Below are 21,872 nucleotides of genomic sequence, written 5' to 3' on the forward strand. Positions count from 1 at the left end.
GTCAGTTGTTTCTTTTTAATCCTTTTATTTTTTAGTGTAAGAAATGTCACTCAGAAAGAAATCCTACAATTGACATTAGTTCCACCAAAACAACTTGCTGTAAAAGAACACTCTTTAGAACTATTATTTAAAATAATGGCCATAATACCCGAACTTCATTTTGCTATTTAATTTTCTGATTTAGTTCTATATTAGTGTAGTCCTCCACTTTTATGCAGAAAACCAAACAAAAACCAACAACCCTGGTTTAAACAACAACAAAAATGTTTTAACCTTTTTTCCAACCCTGTGTAATAATAATAGCTAAACCATATTAATTGTATATTTTATATCTGAGTAATTCTTGCTACACCTTTAAATTAGTTCATAGTTTATTTATTTATTTATTTGTTAGTACATTTATATTCCAACTTTCCTTAAATGAGCTTAGGGCAGTGCACATGAAACACCTCTTTATTATATCCTTGCAACAATGCAGGGGCAGAGAGAAAGAGAGTGTGGCTGGTCCAGGCACACCCGCCATATTTCATGGTTAAGTACAAACATCAGCCTGGGTATCCAAAGTCCACTCTACACTATCTGCTACACCACACTGGCTTTAGTTATGTCTGTTATGGTGATAATGCTAGGAGGATGAGCAGAGGTTGAGAAATAAGTCATTTAAGCTGTACTGGGGAAGCTTGATTTCCCATTAATTTAACCCACTGTGGTAAACTGTGGGCTTATGTTGTCCTGCTCTTCTCACCTGTTTTGTAGTCATGAAGAGCTCCCAGTTTCAACAAACCACTAGGTGTCAGCGTGAATTGTTGTTGTGTCTCATGGCATTTCTGACTTATGGTGACCCTAAGGCAAACCTTTCATGGGGTTTTCTTGGCCAGATTTGTTCAGAGAAGGTTAGTCATTGCCTTCCCCTGAGGTTGAGGCTGAGAGCATTTGAATTGCTCAAGGTCACCCAGTGGATTTCGTGACCAAGCTGGGAATCAAACTCTGATCTCTAGAGTCGTAGTCTCACACACACCAGCTACTGTGCCATGCTGGCTCTTGTCAGCTTGAATTACTCAAGAAAATAGGACTTATTCTCATCAGGGCAGTCAGTGGCTTCCAGGTCAGAAGCTCAATGAACTGGTTCTGTATTTGTTTCCAGACTTTAAAGGGGCGATCCAAGATGCTGAACTCTGTTGTCACAATAGTTTCAGCATCTTGGGTCCAGAACAGACAGACCAAATGAAGCAGCTTCCGCCTGCTTTGGAGACATGGTGTTCAAACAATGCATTCCTCCAAAGTAGCCTGAAGCCATGCTCCGGTCCTTTGGACCAGAGCAAAGAAGAGTGGGATAATCTGGCTCCTGGCAGTGCAGATTGGGTCCTGCAGCTGCAGCCCACTTTGGGAGTGGGCAGTGTGGTTGGCATAGTCCCAACCTGCTTGCAGCCTGAGCAGACTCAGGCCACTCTCCCTATCTGCTCCAGCCTTGGATAGCTATTTTAAAGTCTGGAATCAGTGCCAAGCAGATTTCCTGCATCACTGATATGGAAGCCTCTGGTGACAACCCTTGGTTTTCACCAACTAAAGTTTCAGCAAACCACAATTCTTTAAGAAGTTCCTTTGGTGTTAAATAGAGAAGTGGTGAAACAATGAGCCTGAATTTGGGCATTAGCAATTTGCTTGAAGGCATCTTCTGTGTTCATGTCTGAGCCAAGAACTGAACAAAAGTCTTTCTGGTTCACACTGCTAACTACTATACTTCATCTATAGTAATATATATAAAGTTACATATAGGATACACACACACACACACACACACACACACACACACAAGTTACAAATTTACAATGACACAATGAAAATAAAGATTCTCTGGGCCCCCAAATTTCCTATGTTCTATTTTGATCTACATTGGATGTAACATTTTAAGTGACTGAGGTTTGTTAAATTTTATGAGGAAAGTGTTTTATAAAGAAGAAAAGAAATGTTTGTAAATAGAGGAGCATGTAAATAAGATTCTCTTTTGAACAATGGGCCTTGGTTGTTGTAGCAGCACATTCCGCTGTCTTGGACCAACTCCTGTGTAAAGCTCTGTATCCTGTATAAACAAGTCTTTTGGAGCTGAGAAATGATTTTCTTGAACAAGGAATGGAACTGACAACCATAAATCTATCATGAAAACAGGTTCATAAATGTTTTCAATGAAAATAATTTAATATATTGAAAGTAAGGAAAAGAATCTCTAATTTGGCAAAGTATTGTTGAGAAGCAGGAAACAGACATAGCATTAGGTATTCCAATATTATTTGTGGCCTTCAGAATGAATACCTTTCTTACACAGAAAGCAATTTATCTTTGGGGGGAAATTAAGATCACTTACTGGTCTACATTATCTGCCTGTTTCACTATAGCTTGGCATCTTGTCACTAGACATGTGAAGGCCTGGGGATAAGCACAGAAAATTGAATAGAAATACAGGTTTTGCTTACTCAAACTTTTTGTTTGTTTTTCCAAAAAATTGGAGAAAAGGCTATGAAGTATTTTATTTTAGAATAAAATAAATATATAAATTAAACATGTCTTAGAAGCTGTTAATATATCTTAAACCTTTGGTTTATATTTTATTGGCTTGTCCATTAAAATAAGGAGGTAGCAAGAACAATACACAATATTAAAAATGTAATTACACTGCAGATTTGCATAACACCATTACAGCACTGGGATCACCCCCATTAACATTTAATAATCTCCAATATAATATTTACCTTTTACCCACTTCGCCAATATTGTTATTGAAAACTGCATTTTCTAATTATTCACTTTCAGTTGCTATCTTAGTAGTGGTATGAGAAATAACAACCTTTAACAATCCTGGCCATGCTATCTGGGGGATTCTAGAAACTGTAGCGCAAAAAGTAACTTTTCCAATCTCTTATCTTCAGCCATTGGTGAGGGGAACTTAGTTTTGAGGGATGCTGATCTAGACCACTGACCTTCTGCATGGACTCTTCATAGAACCTGGTGGCTTTTCATGGAGATAGTCATGTTGGGACAGGCTCTAAGATAAATAGTGATAGGATTGTGGGGTGAGAATGTTACAAATATATTATATTTGCCTTGGAAGTACACATTTGGTTTTGAAAATATTGTCAAGGAAAGTATATCATGTTATCCTACTTAATTCCATAAGTACTTTTTGGCTGCTTTAAAAAATAATCCGGTGATTGTCTTAATTTTAGTAGCCAGTAAGGGTTTCATTGTGAAGTATGATAGGCATTTAGCCCTTGTAAACGTTACCAAGCATATATCCCCTCTCTTTTACAGACTTGGATTATCACTTGCTTTTATCTTCAACTGCTCCTACTTAATCCTCTTGTCAAGGCCCAAAGTCCCTGCGGGAATCCTGTGACGGATGATGTGAATGACATTGCAAAACTGGCAAGTGGCTTTTCTTTTAAACTCCTATCTAAATACAAAACAGTAGTAGATGGAAGAGGAAGAGACATTCTGAGGAAATATGTTGACTGATTTTCTTCTTGACTTACACAGATAAGTGACCAGCTCACAAAACCTGTAATGTTATACAGCATGCAGGGCAGTACATCAGTACTTCCTGTTCAACACAAAGTTTATTTTAACAGCAAATCAGCTCAAATGTCCTTAGTGTATTTTCTTTAGACAGCTGTTCTGCCTATCTGTGAATTCACGTAAGTGCTATTTTTACCTTTACTCTCAAACTCAGAGTAGGTTTGTTGTTATCTATCTTCAAGTCACTTGTGACATATGGTAATCCTATTCTGAGGTTCCTCTTGGCAATATTTATTCAGATAAGGTTTGCCATTGCCTTCCCCTAAGGCTGAAAGAGTGGGACTTGTGGAAATCCATCCAAAGGGTTTTTATGACTGAGGAATTTGAACTCTGGTTTCCACGAATCGTCGTTCAGCACTCAAACCACTATACCAAGTTGAATCCTCATGCTAGGTACTTTAGCTCATTCTCCCGAAACCTAAATGCAAGTATGTTTTAATGTATTTTTAATGTATTCATTTGGAAATCATTGAATGGAGAGTAGTCTAGTTGTGTTTCCACAAATATTGCAGAGGGAAAACTGTAGTGTGTTTTCACAATAAAAAGGACAGTGTTGCAAGGGAGACTCAAACTGTAGTCCATTTGCACACAGCCTCCCTTACACACACTCACACAAATGCTCACATGAAAATATTTATGGCAGAAGCATTCCTGTTTGGCACACCTGATGTGGCCATCCATACTTTTGTAGCTTTAGATTGTGACCAGTTTGTTTAAGGCATTTCTTAGATAGTGGCAGCTGGTGGTTCCAAGTCAGTGAAGTAAAGGAATTCTTACTTTTAACCTGAATTTTGAAGGAGCTATCCAAAGTTTTGAACCTATTTGGAGGATGGAGTTCATTTCCTTTTTAAAGGTTGTCTTAAAACCTAGATTCATAGAACCCACTGGCATAAAACCCACTATCGACCACTGTTCTCAGATCTGTCCACAAACTTTCTTCATCCCCCTCCTACCAATTTAGACTATATCACCAAGGCTTTATCATGTTTTGCTGTTCATATGCAACAAGATGGACTTTTCAGTCTGAGCAAATGGTAGATTTTTATTCTGCTTTGCTGGTGCATAATCACTGACCTTTTTTGTTAGTAGATTCTGGATTTTATGTCAATTGATAGTATATACTGTGTATATGGAAGAGTTCTTTCACATGCAAAGTAGATGTCCATCATGCACTGCTGAACATTAGATCATTCCAACCCAAGGATTCACCAAGGCCATTGAGACGCTTCATGGGAAACCAGAATTGACTAGGTCAATTTCTTCTTGGGGGAAAAAAACCCAACAATTTTTAGTAGGCTATGAGCAAGGGCATACCTAGCTTTACAGAATGACTACGTGTGTGTGGGTGGGTGGGTGGTCCAGGAGAGGCCCACAGGCTGCAGAACTGATTTTATGAGAGGCATGCTACCTGTGGAACAGGTTTTTCCCAACCCTCCACTAGATCCTGCTTCATGCATGTGTTCATAAATGCAAGTCTGCTGCTTTGCCTTCATTCCATAGGGCAGGAGTGGACAACTTGATAGCCGTTTGGCTGAAGAGCGAAGTATAAATACTATAACTAATAATAATAATAACAGTAAAAAGCTATGGGTCTGTGTTAGCCCCCTAGTAAATCATGGAGGACTTCACCCACTCCTACAAAAAACAAAACAACTTTATTTGCTCCCAGATGTCTTCTAGGGGACAAGGGGTGTTTTCACCATGTTTTGGGCCAGGGGTAGGCAACCTTTTTGAGCCGGGGGCCGGGTTGCTGTCCCTCAGACAACTGGGGGGCCGAAGCCAATAAATAAATAAATAAATAAATATTTTAAAAATTAAATAAATAAATAAACTGGGACAAATGTAGGACAAAATTTTTAATTGGTGGACACTTTTTTTAAAAAAAGGGGAGGACACGGGGAAAAAAATGCTGATTTTTTAAAAAAATGTTAATATAAATGCATGTTTCTGAGGCTTCTATAGACAATTGCCCCTGCGCGCGAGAGGCCAAAGGCCCCGGCGGCAATCGGTGGCAGAACCGGGCTGGGGCCGGTCCCAAGGCCTTGCCGGGCCGCATCCGGGCCGCAGGTTGCCTACCCCTGTTTTGGGCCCTTCCTGTGCCATTTTAGACCCCAGGGAGGCCTTTTTGTAACAACAACAAATTAGGATAAGTCACTTCCTGTTAAAAAAAAAGTTCTCTTTTGGGCCTAAATTGGTCCAGGCTGGGCCTGAACATGGTGGAAATGCCTCCCACAGAATTTTTTTTCACCTCAGAATGCTTTCTTTGTGCTGTGTGGGATATGAAAATGCCCTCCACACCCTCAGAGAGCTTTAGGGGACATTTAAAAGAAAAAATAACCCCTTGGGGCTGCGAAAATAGCTCTGGGGGTGTATACAGCCTACAGGTCACACTTTGCCATAGGAAGTCCCACAGTTATAGATAACAAAAGAATCCCTGCTGATCAATAGGTCATGTGTAATGAAGGGATGATGGTGATAAATCTGAATAGTTAGACAGAGTGTCTGCTAGACTAGTTGTCCACATAACTTGCAAACAGAAGTATTTACTGAATACTAAAAACAGATAAAGTGAGCCTGCACCATATGTGGGCTTCTTTTCCGTGGCTTTCAGCATACGCTGAAGCCGCAGCTCAATGTAATGAATGGCACTTGCACCCATGGCACGCACACCATGCGGCACCGTGTGCACGTGCCCCATTATTTTCAGTTTTTCCCTTTACATGGGGGGAGGGGTGCAGAACAGATCCTTCGCATAAGGGAAGAGAGGACTGATATGTTTTCTAGAAATGTTAAAGTCAGGAAACTGATTTTCTTTTCATTTAAAAAAAACAAAAAAAATTGAAACATGGAAAAAATGTAAAAACACAATTAACAGATTGAAAGTAACTTTATTTCTTTAGGAACACAGACAGTATTATACACAATTTGTTTTGGCATACAATGATTACTTTTTGGTATAATAACAGTACAGTTTATTCAGAAAATTATTATAATTTGAATATACTTCTTGACATTTTTAGTTTTGTTCTAAATGGTTCAAATTGGCTGCTTCAAATTGGCTTCTGCAGTGTAGATTCTCTAGAGACCTTCTCTCTTTCCTCTGGTGCCATTTCCTAGATGTCCTTTTGAAAACAGAATGACATTGTCTTAGCTGCACCTCCTGTGATATCACAGACACTAAGTCTTAGTGAAAGTTGAGTGTGAAATCTGAGATGTGAAATTTCAGGTCCTATGTTGTTCTTGATCTGGGATCTATTTCTTGTATATGATGTTTTGAATTTTGGCTCTTGTTCACATATGTGAAAATCCATGGACTGGGAGGTTTTATGTAATCATAAGAAATTGCAGAATCCGAAATGACTTTCCAAGTACTTTTAGTTTAAGGAGAATGGAGAAATGCTATCTGCAGGTGCTAGAGGATCCAAAATGAAGCATGCATCCTACCCTGTACTAATCTAGTAGTTCCTCCTTAGCAGTCAATCTGCAGGTTCTCCATCTGCAGTGTGACATCAGAGAAAGATTGAAGAGAGGGCAGGTCTATCAGGGGAGGTTGAGAGAGATTTACACATGTGGTTTAAGATCCTAGCTATACATAGGATCTTGAGGCATAGCTATGATATTGAGGCTGGTCATGCCATTCAACAATTACACTCTGTCTCCTGATCCAGCACTCAACAAGATGTGACTAGCCCTCTCCCACCAGTGAATGATGGTATGATGATCAGTGGTAACAGGACCTCTGCAGGGGTCCCTGCTTCTGCTTTTTGCACCATCTCTCACTAGTGGGAGGGAACAGGTCATGTCATCTTGCAGTGCCCTGCTTGCTACTGCCTTAGTGCTCATTTCTTGAGATGGCTAATTGGCTTTTAAAGTGAGTTTCGATTAGATTTGCAGACATGGCAATGGTGCCACAATTGCAGATGAGTTTATGGACCAGTTACAAGTTTGTAAGTCTAGCTTATGACATTGTAACTAATGGAATGCCAGTTGTGATTTCCAGTTTTCCTTTAAGATGTTATATATATGATGATGATGGACTTCATTTGAACTAGATGTAGATGAGAAACACAGGCAGGATACAGACCGGCAAAATGTAGCATGGCAGCAGCGGCAGTAGGGTTAGGGAGCGCGCACCATTCAGACGCTCCCTAACCCTAGTATGTACTAGGGTTAGCCTAGTCCGTACTGGCGGCGGCAAAATGGCGGCACCCTGTCTACACGGGCACCTCCATTTGACGCAACGGACACTTAGCATCCGCACATCCCGGTGTCATAAGGACGTCATGAATGCACCATTGGCGCACTACAATGTCCTTATGGTGCCACAAGAAGAACCTGCTTTTTGTGGGTCCTTTTTGCTGAGTGAGGGAGCCGCGCGATTTTCTGCTGCAGCTCCCTCGTGCAGCAAAACAAGGCGCGGATAGACCACCCTTTTTGGGTGGTCTGTATCCTGCCACAGAACTGCACTTTGACAATTCTCTATGTCATTCTGAGTCAAGAAAAGTTACTTAAGATGGTATGCCTTTCAAAAGAGAAAATCTGCTGTCATACACAAGCTGTCTAATGTTGAGTTGTTTTCTGTTTAGAAGTTATAAAAATGGTCTTACTCCTTGAATCTGTAGTCTTGGCCATTTATGCTTTTTTAACTGTGCGTGAAAAGTGTTTGACAGGCTTTGATGCCAGTAGAGTAGACTGTATACATAATGCATGCCAATTCTTGTTGTGCTCCTTGATCTGAAACAAATTTAATCTTGCAGTGACCTTTCTTAAAGGAATATACAGTTGCTGACATTGCTAAGTATTGAATCACTCCCAGCATTCAGAATATGGTGAACAGCATCTTCACTTTTGTTTGTGACTTGGTTAATACTTGATCCCAAAATCAACACATTTAGATTAGCATACCTTCGCTTTACAGGCTGAATTAGGAAGGAGTCTTAGCCACACACTCAGTACCTCTGCTCTTCTCTACATGCAACCTGGCAAACAAACCAAGAAGTCTTTCATTAACTGTAGTTTCCCATTTTGTCTAAACTAGAAAATACACTAACCCACTTCAGAGCAAGCCAGGATATTAAACCATGGCTTTAAGTTTGTTCCAAAGCTTATAAACACTGATTCATCACACATTGCTCACACTGATGAATCAGCCCAGGGAGAGGATGATGGAAGAGAAGGCAAGACGTGCCTTGGCCCCTCCAAGACTCTTCTTCTCCCCAATCCTCTCCATCGGCAGCCCAGGGAGAGAATCGGGGAAGAGAAGGCAAGAGGTGCCTTGGCCCCTCTGAGGCCCTTCGCCTCTCCGATCCTTTACCTGGGCAGCCCAAGGAGAAGATTGAGGAAGAGAAAGCAAGAATGGCCTTGGCCCCTCCAAGAACTTTTGCCAACCGGGCCCTCTCCTTGTGCAGCCGAGAGAGAGGATCACGGAAGAGAAGGTAAGAGATGCCTTGGCCCCTCCGAGACCCTTCTTCTTCATGATCTTCTCCTTGGGAGCCCAGGGAGAGGATTGGGGAGGAGAAGGGTCTTCGAGGGGCCAAGGCACTTCCTGTTGTCACTTCCCCGATCTCTCCCTAGGCTTCCCAAGGAGAGATCAGGCAGAGAAAGGAGGAATGACCACATTAGCAGCCTTGACCTCACGAACAATCGAAACCACAAGTGTCAAGGCTGTGAATATGGAGGGCCAACTGTATATCAAAACTATCAGAGTTTTTAAAGATGAGATGATCTGTGACCTCATCCCAAGAAAAACAACAAAAATATGTGAGAACCCAGATAGCAAATCTTCCAACCACATCCCAGAGGTAGGACTTACCTCAAGGGAAGAACTGCAAAACATATTGTGCACAGAAAAGGCTGTTTTTTATGCAGAAAATGATTTTCTTTATAAAAAATTACGTGCAAATTTTGTAAGAAGTAAGTCCTCATTTACAACATTTTTTGTACAGGAATCAATCTTTTCTGTGCAGGAAATAATATTAATTGTTTAAAACAATCATGCTAGAATTTTTTGCAGAATAAGGACCAAACTGTCAAGATGCTTATGGGTCTAAGATTTTTCTTATCGGGGGTTTCTTGACACTCAAGGAAAATGTTTTTCTAACATGCTTTTAAATATTTTTAAAAAATATTCTTTCTATCCCTAGTGTTGAGATGGGTAAAAAGCTGAACTTAATTTCACAATTTATTATCCAGAATTCCTGGAGAACAGGAGAAGTCCCAGCAGACTGGAGGAGGGCAAATGTTGTCCCCATTTTCAAGAAGGTGGAAAAAAAGAGGACCCAAACAGTTACCACCCTGTCAACCTGACATGAATGCCAGGAAATATTCTAGAGCAGATAATTCAACAGACCGTCTGTAAACATTTAGAAAGGAATGCCATAATTACAAAAACTTAAAATGGGTTTCCCCAAAACAAGTCATGCTAGACTAATCTGCTCTCTCTCTCTCTCTCTCTTTTAAATAACACTACAAGCTTGGAAGATGAACTGAATGCTGTGGATGAAGCATATCTTGATTTCAGTAAAGCCTTTGACAAGGTCCCCCATGATATTCTTGCAAACACGCTAATAAAATGTGGGCTAGACAAAACTACTGTTAGGTGGACTTGTAATTGGTAGACCAACCATACCCATTGGGTACTCACCAATAGTTCCTCTTCATCCTAGAGAGAAGTGACCAGAGGGATACCACTGAGTTCTGTCCTGGGCCCAGTGCTATTCAAGATCTCTATCAATGACTTAGATGACAGAATAGAAGGCATATTTATGAAATTTGCAGATGACACCAAATTAGGAGGAGTAGCTAATACCCCAGAGGACAGGATCAAAACTCAAAATGACTTTAACAGATTAGAAAGCTGGTCCAAAATTTTAACAAGGAGTAAAGTAAGTTACTGCAGTTAGGCAGGAAAAATGAAATGTACAGATATAGGATGGGAGAGCACCAGATTTGACAACAGTGTGTGTGAAAGGGATCTAGTAATCCTAATAGACCTAGTAGGAATCTAGGAGTCCTAGTAAGCATGAGTGAACAGAGTAATGTGGCAGCTTTAAAAGCCAATGTGATTCTAGGCTGCATCAATAGAAGTATAGGGTCTAGGTCAAGAGAAGTAATACAGTAGTACCATTCTATTTGGTTTTGGTCAGACCTCACCTGGAATATGCATCCGGTTCTGGGCAGCACAGTTCCAAAGGATGTGGACAAGCTAGAGTGTACTCAGAGGAGGGCAACTGAAATGGTGAAAGGCCCATGCCCTATGTTGAAAGGCTTAGGGAAGTGGGTGTCTTTAGCCTGGAGAAGAGAATGTTAAAAGATGATATAATAGCCCAGTTTAAATATTTGAAAGGATGTCATATTGAGGATGCAACGAGTTTGTTTTCTGCAGCTCCAGAGAATAGGATCCAGAGCAATGGATTCAAACTATAGGAAAAGATTCTTCAACATAAGGAAGAACTTCCTGACAGTAAGAGCTGTTCAACAATGGAATGTGCTGCTTCATAGGAGGATTTTAAACAGAGAGTAGATAGCCATCTGTCAGGACTGTTTTGATAGCGTGTTCCTGCATGGCAGGGGGTCTATGCTTCCAGTTGCTAGTGGTATATTTATAAGTAATAATATCTATCTTGTTTTTAAAATTCTAGATTAATGTACAGTCATCTCAATATGTCAGCAGTGAAGAATCATTTGCTCTCCAGATTTTATTTTTTTGAATGATGCTGCCATGATCCTTCACCACTGTTCATGAAAGACAGAGCTTCTGGGAGTTGAAATCAGAATGTCTGAAGGGCTAAAGGTTCTCCACACTCTGTAATATGTCTAAATACTCTGTAGCATTCTCCATCACAGAAGAATGGGTGTAAGAATGGTCCTTGAACAGAGATCAGGGTTAGATATCAATGACCTTGCCTAAGAGCAAAACCCAACTGAGATATCAGAAAGAAAGTTGGATGTCAAAAAAACAAAACCCTATATTTATTCACTTCATTTGTAAATGGAGAACATTGGAAGCACCAGCTTCTAGGCTGGAACAAACCACACCTCACTGTTTCAACCTGAAAAGAGCAAACTGTGTTTTCTGCCAGTCACTCTTTGTCTTCACATGAGAATCTAAAAGAGAAACTGGAAAGAAATTGCATCTGAATGCTTAGGACAGGATGGAATATAACTCATATAAATAAATGCCACCATACAGAAACTAACTTGAAATGTTCTTGCACATTGCTAAATAAGGGGCAAATGGAATGACAGGTTGGTATATTACAATCCTGTTATACCTCTTTTTAGAAGAGTATTTAATAACACTATCCTGTAGCATGTGATGAAATTTAAGCTTTATTTAAAAGAGAATAACAAAATAACCTTGAATGTCCTTTGCTGTCTGTAGGTTGGAAATCTTCCAAATGATTATATGATAGCCCTTAAATATGTCCGGAAGATGGATACACTGGTATGTACAGCCACTTGAATTATTCTTAATAAAATAATTAGAGGACACAGCAACAATTCTTGCTTTCTGATCTTATGAAATGTGAACCAATTTTTTAAAAAGCTTTTATTATTCAGAGGTCTTTTGAAACCCCTTCACAAAAGACATAGACTAACCAAAGCTGAGCATTGTTAATACCTGCTCAGTTATTTTTTTTTAATTAACCTTAAATCATTCGCAATCAAATTCAACAGAATAAATTTGGGCTTCATTGTGGCCATATTTTTTCTTTAATTATAAAATGCAATAAATCCTGATTAGCTTGCAAAGCCAGAGAACAATGTAGATTTTTGGCTGTATAAACAATTTATCTTAGATCATATTATACACTGACTTTGGCAAGAGAATCGAAAAGCAAGTGTATAATTATCATTTCCTCAAGGGAAATCCATGTAAGACATTGCCAGAGATACAGAAACAAACAGCTATTTTAGTTGCAATAATTATTACTATTATCTCCTTAATGAATGCACAGTAGTCAAAAGGATATCTTATTTTTCTGACACATATACCTTGCTTCATTGTCTTCTTGCATAAGTTTGTAGTTCTTAAACTGCAATATAATATTCATCTTATTTTAGAACCATATTTTATATTCAAAAGAATAAATGTTTGCAAATTTCTCCTAAATTACAGTTCCGTCAGCCCCGTTCTGGGCCGTTTGCTTATGGAAACCTTGGCTGCAAGCTTTTTGTTCACCAATATTAAAGCAGTCCCCAGCAAACTTTATACTGTACGGTGGGTCCTTGGTACCCATGGGGTTTAGTTCCAGGTACCCCCTCTCCCCCAAATACCAAAGTCTGTCGATGTTCAAGTCTTTTTAAATACAGTTTTGTTGTAAAATGGTGTCTGGCTTTCTAATGGATTGCCTGTCTCATGATGAGCCTGTCCCATGGTAAGGAAAAGGCCTTCTTGAGAATACCATAATCTCCCCCCAGGATTGAGATAGGGCCCAACTCTTGCTACTTTTAAGATGTGTGGGGAGAAGCATGTTTTCAATCTGACATTTATTTATTGTGTTCAATTTTAATGATATTTATTGATTTTAGTTTATTTGTGGGGTACCAGATGGACCTTTGGCAGGGCTTAGAATAATTTTAGTTATGTATTATAACTCCCATAATCCCTCAGCTAGCATGACCCTGATCCAGTAGGCTTATTTTTCTATTCATATGCTAGAGCTTCCTCTTCACCTACCGTGCCTTCATGTTGCCCATCAATGTATGGTGACCCCATGAATTTCCTAGGGTTTTCTTAGGCAAGGAATACTCAGAGCTATTTTGCCATTGCCTTCCTCTGAAGTATAGCCTACAAAACCTGGTATTTGTTTCAGGTATCTGTCACCTTCAAGTATTTATGGCACTATATATCTTCACCTTGTGCCTCCCCCCATGTAGTTATCTGATTATTAACATGCCGTGATCACAATTTTGTGTTTTCATACCCACAACGGTCTTCTTACACTAATGTTTCACATCTTAAATTAAAACCACTGGAACTGTAATATTGGGCCCATGGTGATATTAGCTAGAATTAGACTATTAGAAATAGTCTCTCATAAATTCCATTTATGTATTAATCTGTTTCATACTAGCCTGACTGCATAGTTCTAGTTTTGCTTTAATGAAGAAGAAAGTCAAAGTTGCATTATCAGTATTTTGACAATATTCTGCATCAAAACTCCTAATGATCTATGTTGAGTTCCTATCCTATCCATTAAATTCAAATGAGTAAGTTGGAAAGGGAGAAGTGGAACATGAGAAATAACTTAGTTTTCAACAAATCAAACAAAATGTATTTCTTTTGGCATTTAGTGTCACAAACATGTAGAAAATAAAAAAGTGCTGGCAGCATACATTTCTAATATACATCCAGTAAAACTATAAAATAAATAAAACTATACAATACAATATCTCACAAATTTCTATTGGCCAAGCATCTAAATGTTCCTGGCCAAAAAAAAAAAAAGCAAACACGCAGACTGCAGTGGTTTCTTTTGCTAACTAAATAATAGCATAGTGAGAAAGCCACTTGCTGGAAGCAAGAGTAGTCAAAATGGTTTTGTGAATGTGGGTAGTGAGTTGAGTGAGTGAGAGACAAAGATAGACAACAAGCACAAAGGAGATATACGTATTTTCCCTAGCAAGTAATCAGAAAGAATAGGATGAATACATTGTGCCAAAATAGTGTAGGCATTTGAACAGTGCCAATTCTAGACTTTAGGGGGAACTTGGACAAGATGTTTTCATTGGATTCACCTCTATCCATTGACACTCTCCATTTGCTTATCTTTTCATCTAGGATCAGTTGACACCACTTGTTAGAAAGAGAATAAGGACATGCAGAATGGACTGTTCCTTCTTCCCTAGTCCTTACACTGCTCACATTGTCAGAGGAGGGTAGCTCAGTAAGACAAAACAGCAAGGAGGAGGTTGAACAGGCCTAGAAATTACCAGAGTTCACACTGGATTGGGATGTTGGAAGCAGCAGGTGCCCAACAGTAATTACCTCTGATGTTGATCCTGCTGTTAAGTGACCTCCCCGAACCAAGTGTTGGAGCTACAACATAAATAATTTCCACTTCATCTCTAGGTGGATATTATTAGATCACTAAAGTGAAGGATGGATTTTGTGGTTCTTTGCTTCCTCCATTTTTTTCTTCCAATTTTTTAAAATTATTTTTCTCTCCCATCAAGGAGCCAAAGATGATGATGAACTCAAAGCAGCTTACATTTTAAAAAAAATACAATTAAAAGCATACAAAAGTGAGCATTAAACTTTAAACTGACACAGTATTAAAATACATTACTCATTAAAAGAATAAAATGCAGTTTAAAAGATAAAATAATTTAAAAACAATACAATTAAAACAGTACAAAATCCCCAGCCTGTTCTTTAAATACTTTCTGTTTTAAAAGCCTGTCTGAATAAAAAGGTTTTAGCTTGCTGATGGAAGGACAACAAGGAGGGGACCGTTCTGACCTCCCTGGGAAGGGAGTTCCAGAGTCTGGGGGCAGCCACCCAAAAGACCCTCTGTCTCTTGTCCCCACCAACTGTGCTTGCCATGGTGGTGGGGCTTGTGAACGGCCCCTTCTGATGACCTCTGTCTAGGCTTTCTCATCTTGGGAGATAGGCTCTGTCAGCCTGGTCCTGAAACATATAGGGCTCTATAGGTCATAACCAGCACTTAATTATAAAATGATAGGACTTACATGTCATTGCACATGATGGACAACAGGTGTTTTTATTTTGTTTTTAATAGTGTGCAACTATAACTCTCCTAATACAGAGAGAAGACAGGATTTATTTTGGATAAAGGCAAAAGCAAATACACAATAAATAGACACATAAATGCTCACTGAACCAATGAAAAAGACAGTTAAATTGTTGTGAAATTGTATTTAGGGCTCATGAAATTGGTAAATGGGGATCATGCCTTTTTCAGATTGGTCCTTCTGTTTCCTTTTGTCTCCCAAATGACATCATTCAGCCAGTTTTAGAGGTGATGCTTAATAGCTGGTTTTTGTTACCTCTAGATTTTTGCTGGAGCTGAAGGTATCAGATCATTTCATGATATTCAAGTCATGACTAGATTTTTAAACAATATCTCATCAGACATACTGTACTTTTTTGTTACTTTTTAAAGTGACCAACATTTTTTCTGTCAGGTTTGTTTGCTTGTTTGTTTTAAACAACTGCAGGGTCTGGAATTTGAATTTTCTGTCCAGTTAGGGCTGAATAAAAATTTCATGCTAATCTCCCTGATCACTACACTGTCCTTCCACTCTGTGTTATATCTCCTCCCATCTTCCTCCCAGACAACTGGTTTTTGTTGTTAATTCCAGTCTCCATGTCAACATGTTCCATTTGTTCCATGATGATGTTTGTTACTAACTCAAAAGGATGTCTTGCATATGTGACCAACATAGTGAATATCAATTGACTGAGATCTTGCAATGCTAGCAATATAGCATTGACTTAAAGATCTAATTTTGATGTGATTTTGACCATAGATGTAGCTAGTTAATGTCTCTTTCCTGATGAAAATTACTTTGACCCAGTGGAATCTTCTGTCAGCAGAACAGAGCAGTAGAGTATACTTGCTTCTTATCCCCCCCTTCTCTTCAGCAACCCTCTTTGTTCCACCTCTAAAGCCATTCCAAGGATCTCCTGACCCTTTGGGACAAACTGGAAGGAGAGAGAATAAAGGGAAATTGCTGGAAAAGGTCTCTGTCTTAAGTCCCCACTGGATCAAAGAGCTAAGTGAAAGGGCACCAGTCTATAGTTTGAACATTAGGAAAATGTGTTCATCACTAAGATCAACCCATTCAGTATATAAAGGCAAAAGCAGTATTTCATAAAGCTTTGTGCAGTTTAATTGCCTTTCTAGCATATAATATGAAGATACATATCTTTTTGTAGTGTCAATTAATCAAAATGATGAAAAGCAGAAATAACAAGCTAGAAGACGTTATGTAAGGAAGAGGCAGCTTGTATTTTAGTTTCCATCTTACTAAATTAAAACCGAGGTTAAACGCTAGCAATTTTGTTGGGGTTTTGTTTTGTTTTTTGACAGCTTTGGAGCTGGTAGACACAGGGATAAAACAGAACTGGCAACATCTACTGACAGTCACGGCTGACCTAGTTATGTTAAGGAGGGTTGTCAGAAATTCCAAAAAAGAACTGGAGAAAACAGCAGGCAACCTAATGGTAGTTGAATTTCAATTTAACTAAGTGCAGACTAATACCAATTGGAGAGGACGTGCTAATCTACTTTTACACATTTTAGATTACTTAAACAGTTGTTGTGTGTGAAGTGTAATTTATCTTTTTCTTCTGTTTATCATCCCTGACAGCCTAATCATTGTTGGTTGCATTTGATGGTGCCTGAGTTGTCAAAGAGTCTGAATAATCTTCTCAACAAATTTACAGAACTTACAGATATGCCAGATGTCTTGAGTAATTATTCAATTATCAATAATCTCCGAAGAATCATCAATGATCTAATGGCATGCCTTTCTTCTACTAAATATAAGGTAATAACCTAATATTGATCCTCCCCCTTTGTTTCTAAAGAATAGTGTAAAATTGCGGATACAAAATAAGGCACAACAAAATGTAGAAATATTTTCTTGTCACTCTGAACTTGTCAGATTCTTTTTCAAGCTTTCGTACTAGTTGTCCTTACATTTAAGTTTATCACTGTTGATAATTACATTTCCCCCTTATTTCAGTTTTACTATCTCTTTAAAGCACAGTTCAGTTGTGTACATATATACTCAAGAAGCAAGCCCCATTGAGTTCTTCCTGCATCAGTGTGTTTATGAATGCTGACTGATGTTGAAATCCAATAACTGCTTACTTGGAAGTAAGCTGTAATTAAAGAGAACTCACTACTCAGGAACTACCTATGGGATTCCACACATAATGTTTGCTGTTTGCTCTCTTTCTGTTTTGATAGGATCTCTTAAGCCATGTCTAGGTTTTCTTTTAAAATATGTAATGGATATGGAAGAGAATGGAGGCAAAGGGGGAGATGAAAGGGGTGGATTTAATGTACTCCACCTCACCCTACCACTTCAGTATTAATTGAAACTTTTAAAAGAATGCCTGAAAGAATGTCTTTGGCCCAGTACATACCTGTGAAAAAGGCTGGACTGGACGTGGCCTGTTTCCCTCTGGAGGGACGCTGCAATAGCCAAATTGTGTAGTGTCCCTCCAGACCAAAAAGAACCCAGAAAAAATGGGTTCATTTTGGCACGTGGGGATGGCGTCATCAATGTGCCATTGGTGCACTGTGACACATCCATGACGCAAGCGCAGCGCCTGGTGGTGTGGATGCAGCACCGCACTTGTGTCATGCACACGTGCAACCTAAGGATGGCACCACATAAAGATGGCACCGTCCATACATGTTAGGGTTCCAGAGCATGCAGGTGCTGCGTGCTCCGGAACCCTAAATCAGAAGCAGCATGGTGCTTTTGGCCTGTCTGTTTTGGGCCTTTGATAATTACAGTGGAAGACAGCAGAAAACCACGAGATAATAGTACATAGCCCATCTGGGACAAATGTTGTGACCACAGAGGAATCGATTGACCCAAAGACATATTGCTCCCTGCTGTACACCTCTTACGAAATGCATGTAATTTAGAAACCATTTTGAAATTAATTGTTTAATTTTGTAAAGTGAAAGAAATTAATTACTTATTCAGGGGATTATATTTTTTTGAAACTGAGTGACAAAACTTTTAAGTTAATTTGGAAATTGTTATATTTTGTAATCCTTATCCATAGAGAGTTTTTACACTGTAGTGTGATAAACTTTAGTTATCTGCACATTCTTTAAAGATTGGCTTTTGTAATTTTTCACTAGAATTTTAGACTACATCATGATCATCTTTATGAAGAAGGTAGATTTATTCCAGAAGAGTTCTTTAAGCACTTTTACAGCACCATCGACGTGTACAAAATCTTGGCAAAAACACCAGTACAAAGTGACTGTATTTTGCCATCAACGACAGAGATCCCTCCAAATGGTAAGTGTTCTACTCTATACAGAAATATTTTCAAATGCCCCCAAAGGTTTCCAAATACTTGTAAAAATACCTGTTACACTAATTATGTATGATCTTAGATGTACTGTTGCACTCAGAGCTTGGAAACATTAATGTTAGCGCCAATGCATTAATTTTAAATCATTAAAGAATTTTCATTTATCAATGTTAAATCATTAAGAAAAAATAAATGACATTGCTTGATTAATTAATTTGTGAAGCTGTTAGATTAAAAAATATCATTCAAAAATTGCTTAGAAAGTAACAAATTAAAGTACCAAGAGCCATTAATTTGTCCAGCCAGACAAATGTTAGCATTTAACAATAAAAATAACACATTTCCAAATCATTGTTGAAAAATATAACAAGTTAGTGGTAACAAATTAATTTTTAATGAATTATTTCCAAGCTCTCTTTGTGCTATATCATTACACATGCCATTGACTAACTGTAGGCATAGACCTCACTAGCGGTGAGGTCAGCTTTGAGTCAAACTAGATGTGACAGGTTATGTTGCCAGTGGAAGCTTTTCCTCTGCCTCCAAATAGGAACGAGAGAACAAGTTCCCATGTGAGGAAGGCAGTGGAGTGAAAAAGCTTCATTACCAACAAATGCCAGGTGCTACAGGCTATATTTCAGAGGAAGGAGCTGGCAAAAGCATCTCTGAGTATTCCTTGCCTAAGAAAACCCTATGAAATTAATGCGGTCACTATAAGTTGATAGGTGACTTGTAGGCACATACATACACATCCTTTGTCATTGCCAGCTGTTTATTCATCTCACACTATTGACACAATTGCTAATGGCTTGAATGTTGTTGTATTTAGTTTGAACATCCAGTAACTAATGCTAAAAATGTCTTAATCACTATTGTATATTCCCATGATATAAAGTAGCAAAGCATTAATTAGATGTCTGTCTGTCTGTCTCTGTCACTGGAATATGCAATCTCATCCACACACACACACCAGATATATGTGTATGATGTTATCAGTAGTGGTGTGTGTGTGTATGATTCAACCATTCCATGTTAATTCTGACTCATCTTATTTATAAATGCTTTAACTGAACTGACTAAAGCCACAATGGCAGCAAGAGAATCTGCCATTTTTCCAAAACACAGATCAATGATGTACTTCTTCTGTCATAGATTCCAGCATCAGTGTTACGAAGCCTTTTTTGTTACATCCTGTGGCTGCAAGCCATCTTAGGAACGACAGCAGTGGCAATCACAGTAATGGTAAGCATAAACAATGTGCACTACGTTTATGCAAGGAGGGAAACTTAAAGGTGAGACAGCAGCAATATGATGACAGGATATATAGTGCGCCTGCACCATACTCAGGTGCACCATACTCATCTTTAAGCATATGCTGACATCGCGCCAATCAAATAAATAGTGCTCGCACTGCATGCATGCACCCCATTGTTTGCATTGGGGTGCGAGCATACATGGGATTTCTTTTATGTGGGGGATCCGGAATGGATCCCCAGCATAAGGGAATGGAGGGCCCACTGTACATCATCACCATTTATTGGTAGCATCAGTACTAACACAGAAGTGCAGTTAGTTGCAAGCAATTTCTATTGTTTATTAATGGCTGCATCTGCACTGCAGAAATAATCCAGTTTGACACCACTTTAATTGTCATGGCTCAGTGCTATGGAATTCTGGGAACTATAGTTTGTTAAGATGCCACAACAAGCTACAATTCCCAGAATTACATAGCATTGAGGCATGTCAGTTAAAATGATGTCAAATGGATTATTGCAACAGTGTGGGTGTAGCAAGATCTAGAAACAGTTAATATTGCTTACCAGACTGAGAAGTAGTGGCCAGGATACAGTGAGAGGTAGCACGCTACAGTGGCTCTAAATTGGAATTAGAGACACATGTGTGTGCACGCATCCAGGTTTTGTGTGTTTGTATTATAAGCATGTGGAAGGTAACCAGTCAATTGTGGTTTCTTTGTAGAGTAAAATAAGAACAGTATAACAGAACATTTTCTGTAGACACTGATTCACTGCTTCTTTTGACCCAGCTCTCAACAATCCCCATTTCTTTATCCTAATTTATATTTGTATGTTCTGTGGAAAACTGTAGTCACCAGAAGTGTTAGCTTTTCCCCCATGAAGTTAATTTGTGGTTAAGTGATCTCTTTTGGAATGTTAGATCACTTCTGGAACAAGTGCAATCTTTCCCCACCCATCCCCTCATATTGGTCATATCCTAACCATGTTAAACTATTCCAAATGCACTTTATGTAACTTCCTTGTGTCTGACTTCAGGCTCTATGTTAGGCAGAATGTTAAAACTGGAAACACAGATAAAATAGTGGACTATTTCCCCTTCTTTCTCACAAGGCCATGGGAGGTGTTGAGGTGATCTGAAGACATATTTTGCAATGACTCTAAATGTTCATCCTGTGATAACTACACACCAGGTGTGCAGCTGGTTGCTGGGAATTAAGTAGTTATCAGAATTAATATGCAACAAATGCTGTATGTACATTCTTGGGCATGTAATTTAAGACACCCAAGAAAAGATGGGGTTGCCATTTCAGTTATTAGTGTAGGAATTGAAAATTCCAGCCAGTTCTGTGTTCTCTGAAAATATGTATATGTAAGAATAGTCTTTATGATTGTGTCTAACTTACACAGTTACTGGAGTTTGAGATCACTTTGACTTCCATGCAACAGAATCCTAATATTTCTTATTTGGTGAGGTCCTTAAAATTCTCTGCTTGAGAGATCTAGAATTATAGGTGGGGAAAGCTAGATCAATCTAGCACAGAATTTTATGTACTTTACCAAACTAGACGAGACCTAAATACTCCGAAGGCACCAGATCCTGTCTGATTTTGGAAGCTAAGCAGGGTCAGTGCAGTTTAGTACTTGGATGGGGAACCACTTAGCGATACTGGGTGCTGTAGGCTATATTTCAGAGACAATATGGATATCTTTGAATATTCCTTGCCTAAGGAAAACATGGAGTCACTGTAATTTGACAGGTGATTTGAGGGCACATACATGCACACATGTAACTCCAAGGATTCCATAAGACTTAGCCATCAGTATTAAAATGACATCAAAATGATATAACTATGTAAAAACAGTCTGTGTTCCCAGACTGGTTAAAGATTCATAAGAGAGAATGAGTAGAATGAATTGTGCTGTTACTAAAGTTAAATGGAGTGGGTGGCGGAGGGGGGGGGGGGGAATCCCAGGAAAAAACTAATTATTTCTGTCCATGTTCTCACTGA

General features: G+C 38.9%; 1 protein-coding gene across 2 annotated transcripts in view; it reads left to right on the plus strand.

Annotated features, from left to right (window-relative positions):
* KITLG (KIT ligand) overlaps positions 1–21,872 on the plus strand; it is an 85,278-nt gene that overhangs the window by 51,499 nt on the left and 11,907 nt on the right. For both annotated transcript variants that reach the window (XM_089523994.1, XM_089523995.1), the window contains exons 2-6: positions 3,307–3,420; positions 11,954–12,016; positions 16,912–17,091; positions 18,429–18,591; positions 19,760–19,849. In XM_089523994.1, the coding sequence (XP_089380120.1) occupies positions 3,307–3,420; positions 11,954–12,016; positions 16,912–17,091; positions 18,429–18,591; positions 19,760–19,849 (610 nt within the window). The remainder of the gene's footprint in view (positions 1–3,306; positions 3,421–11,953; positions 12,017–16,911; positions 17,092–18,428; positions 18,592–19,759; positions 19,850–21,872) is intronic.

This window comes from Sceloporus occidentalis, unplaced genomic scaffold (genome assembly GCF_023333645.1).
Source record: "Sceloporus occidentalis isolate IW3139 unplaced genomic scaffold, rSceOcc1.0.p SCAF_5, whole genome shotgun sequence".
Classification (NCBI taxonomy): Eukaryota; Metazoa; Chordata; class Lepidosauria; order Squamata; family Phrynosomatidae; genus Sceloporus; species Sceloporus occidentalis.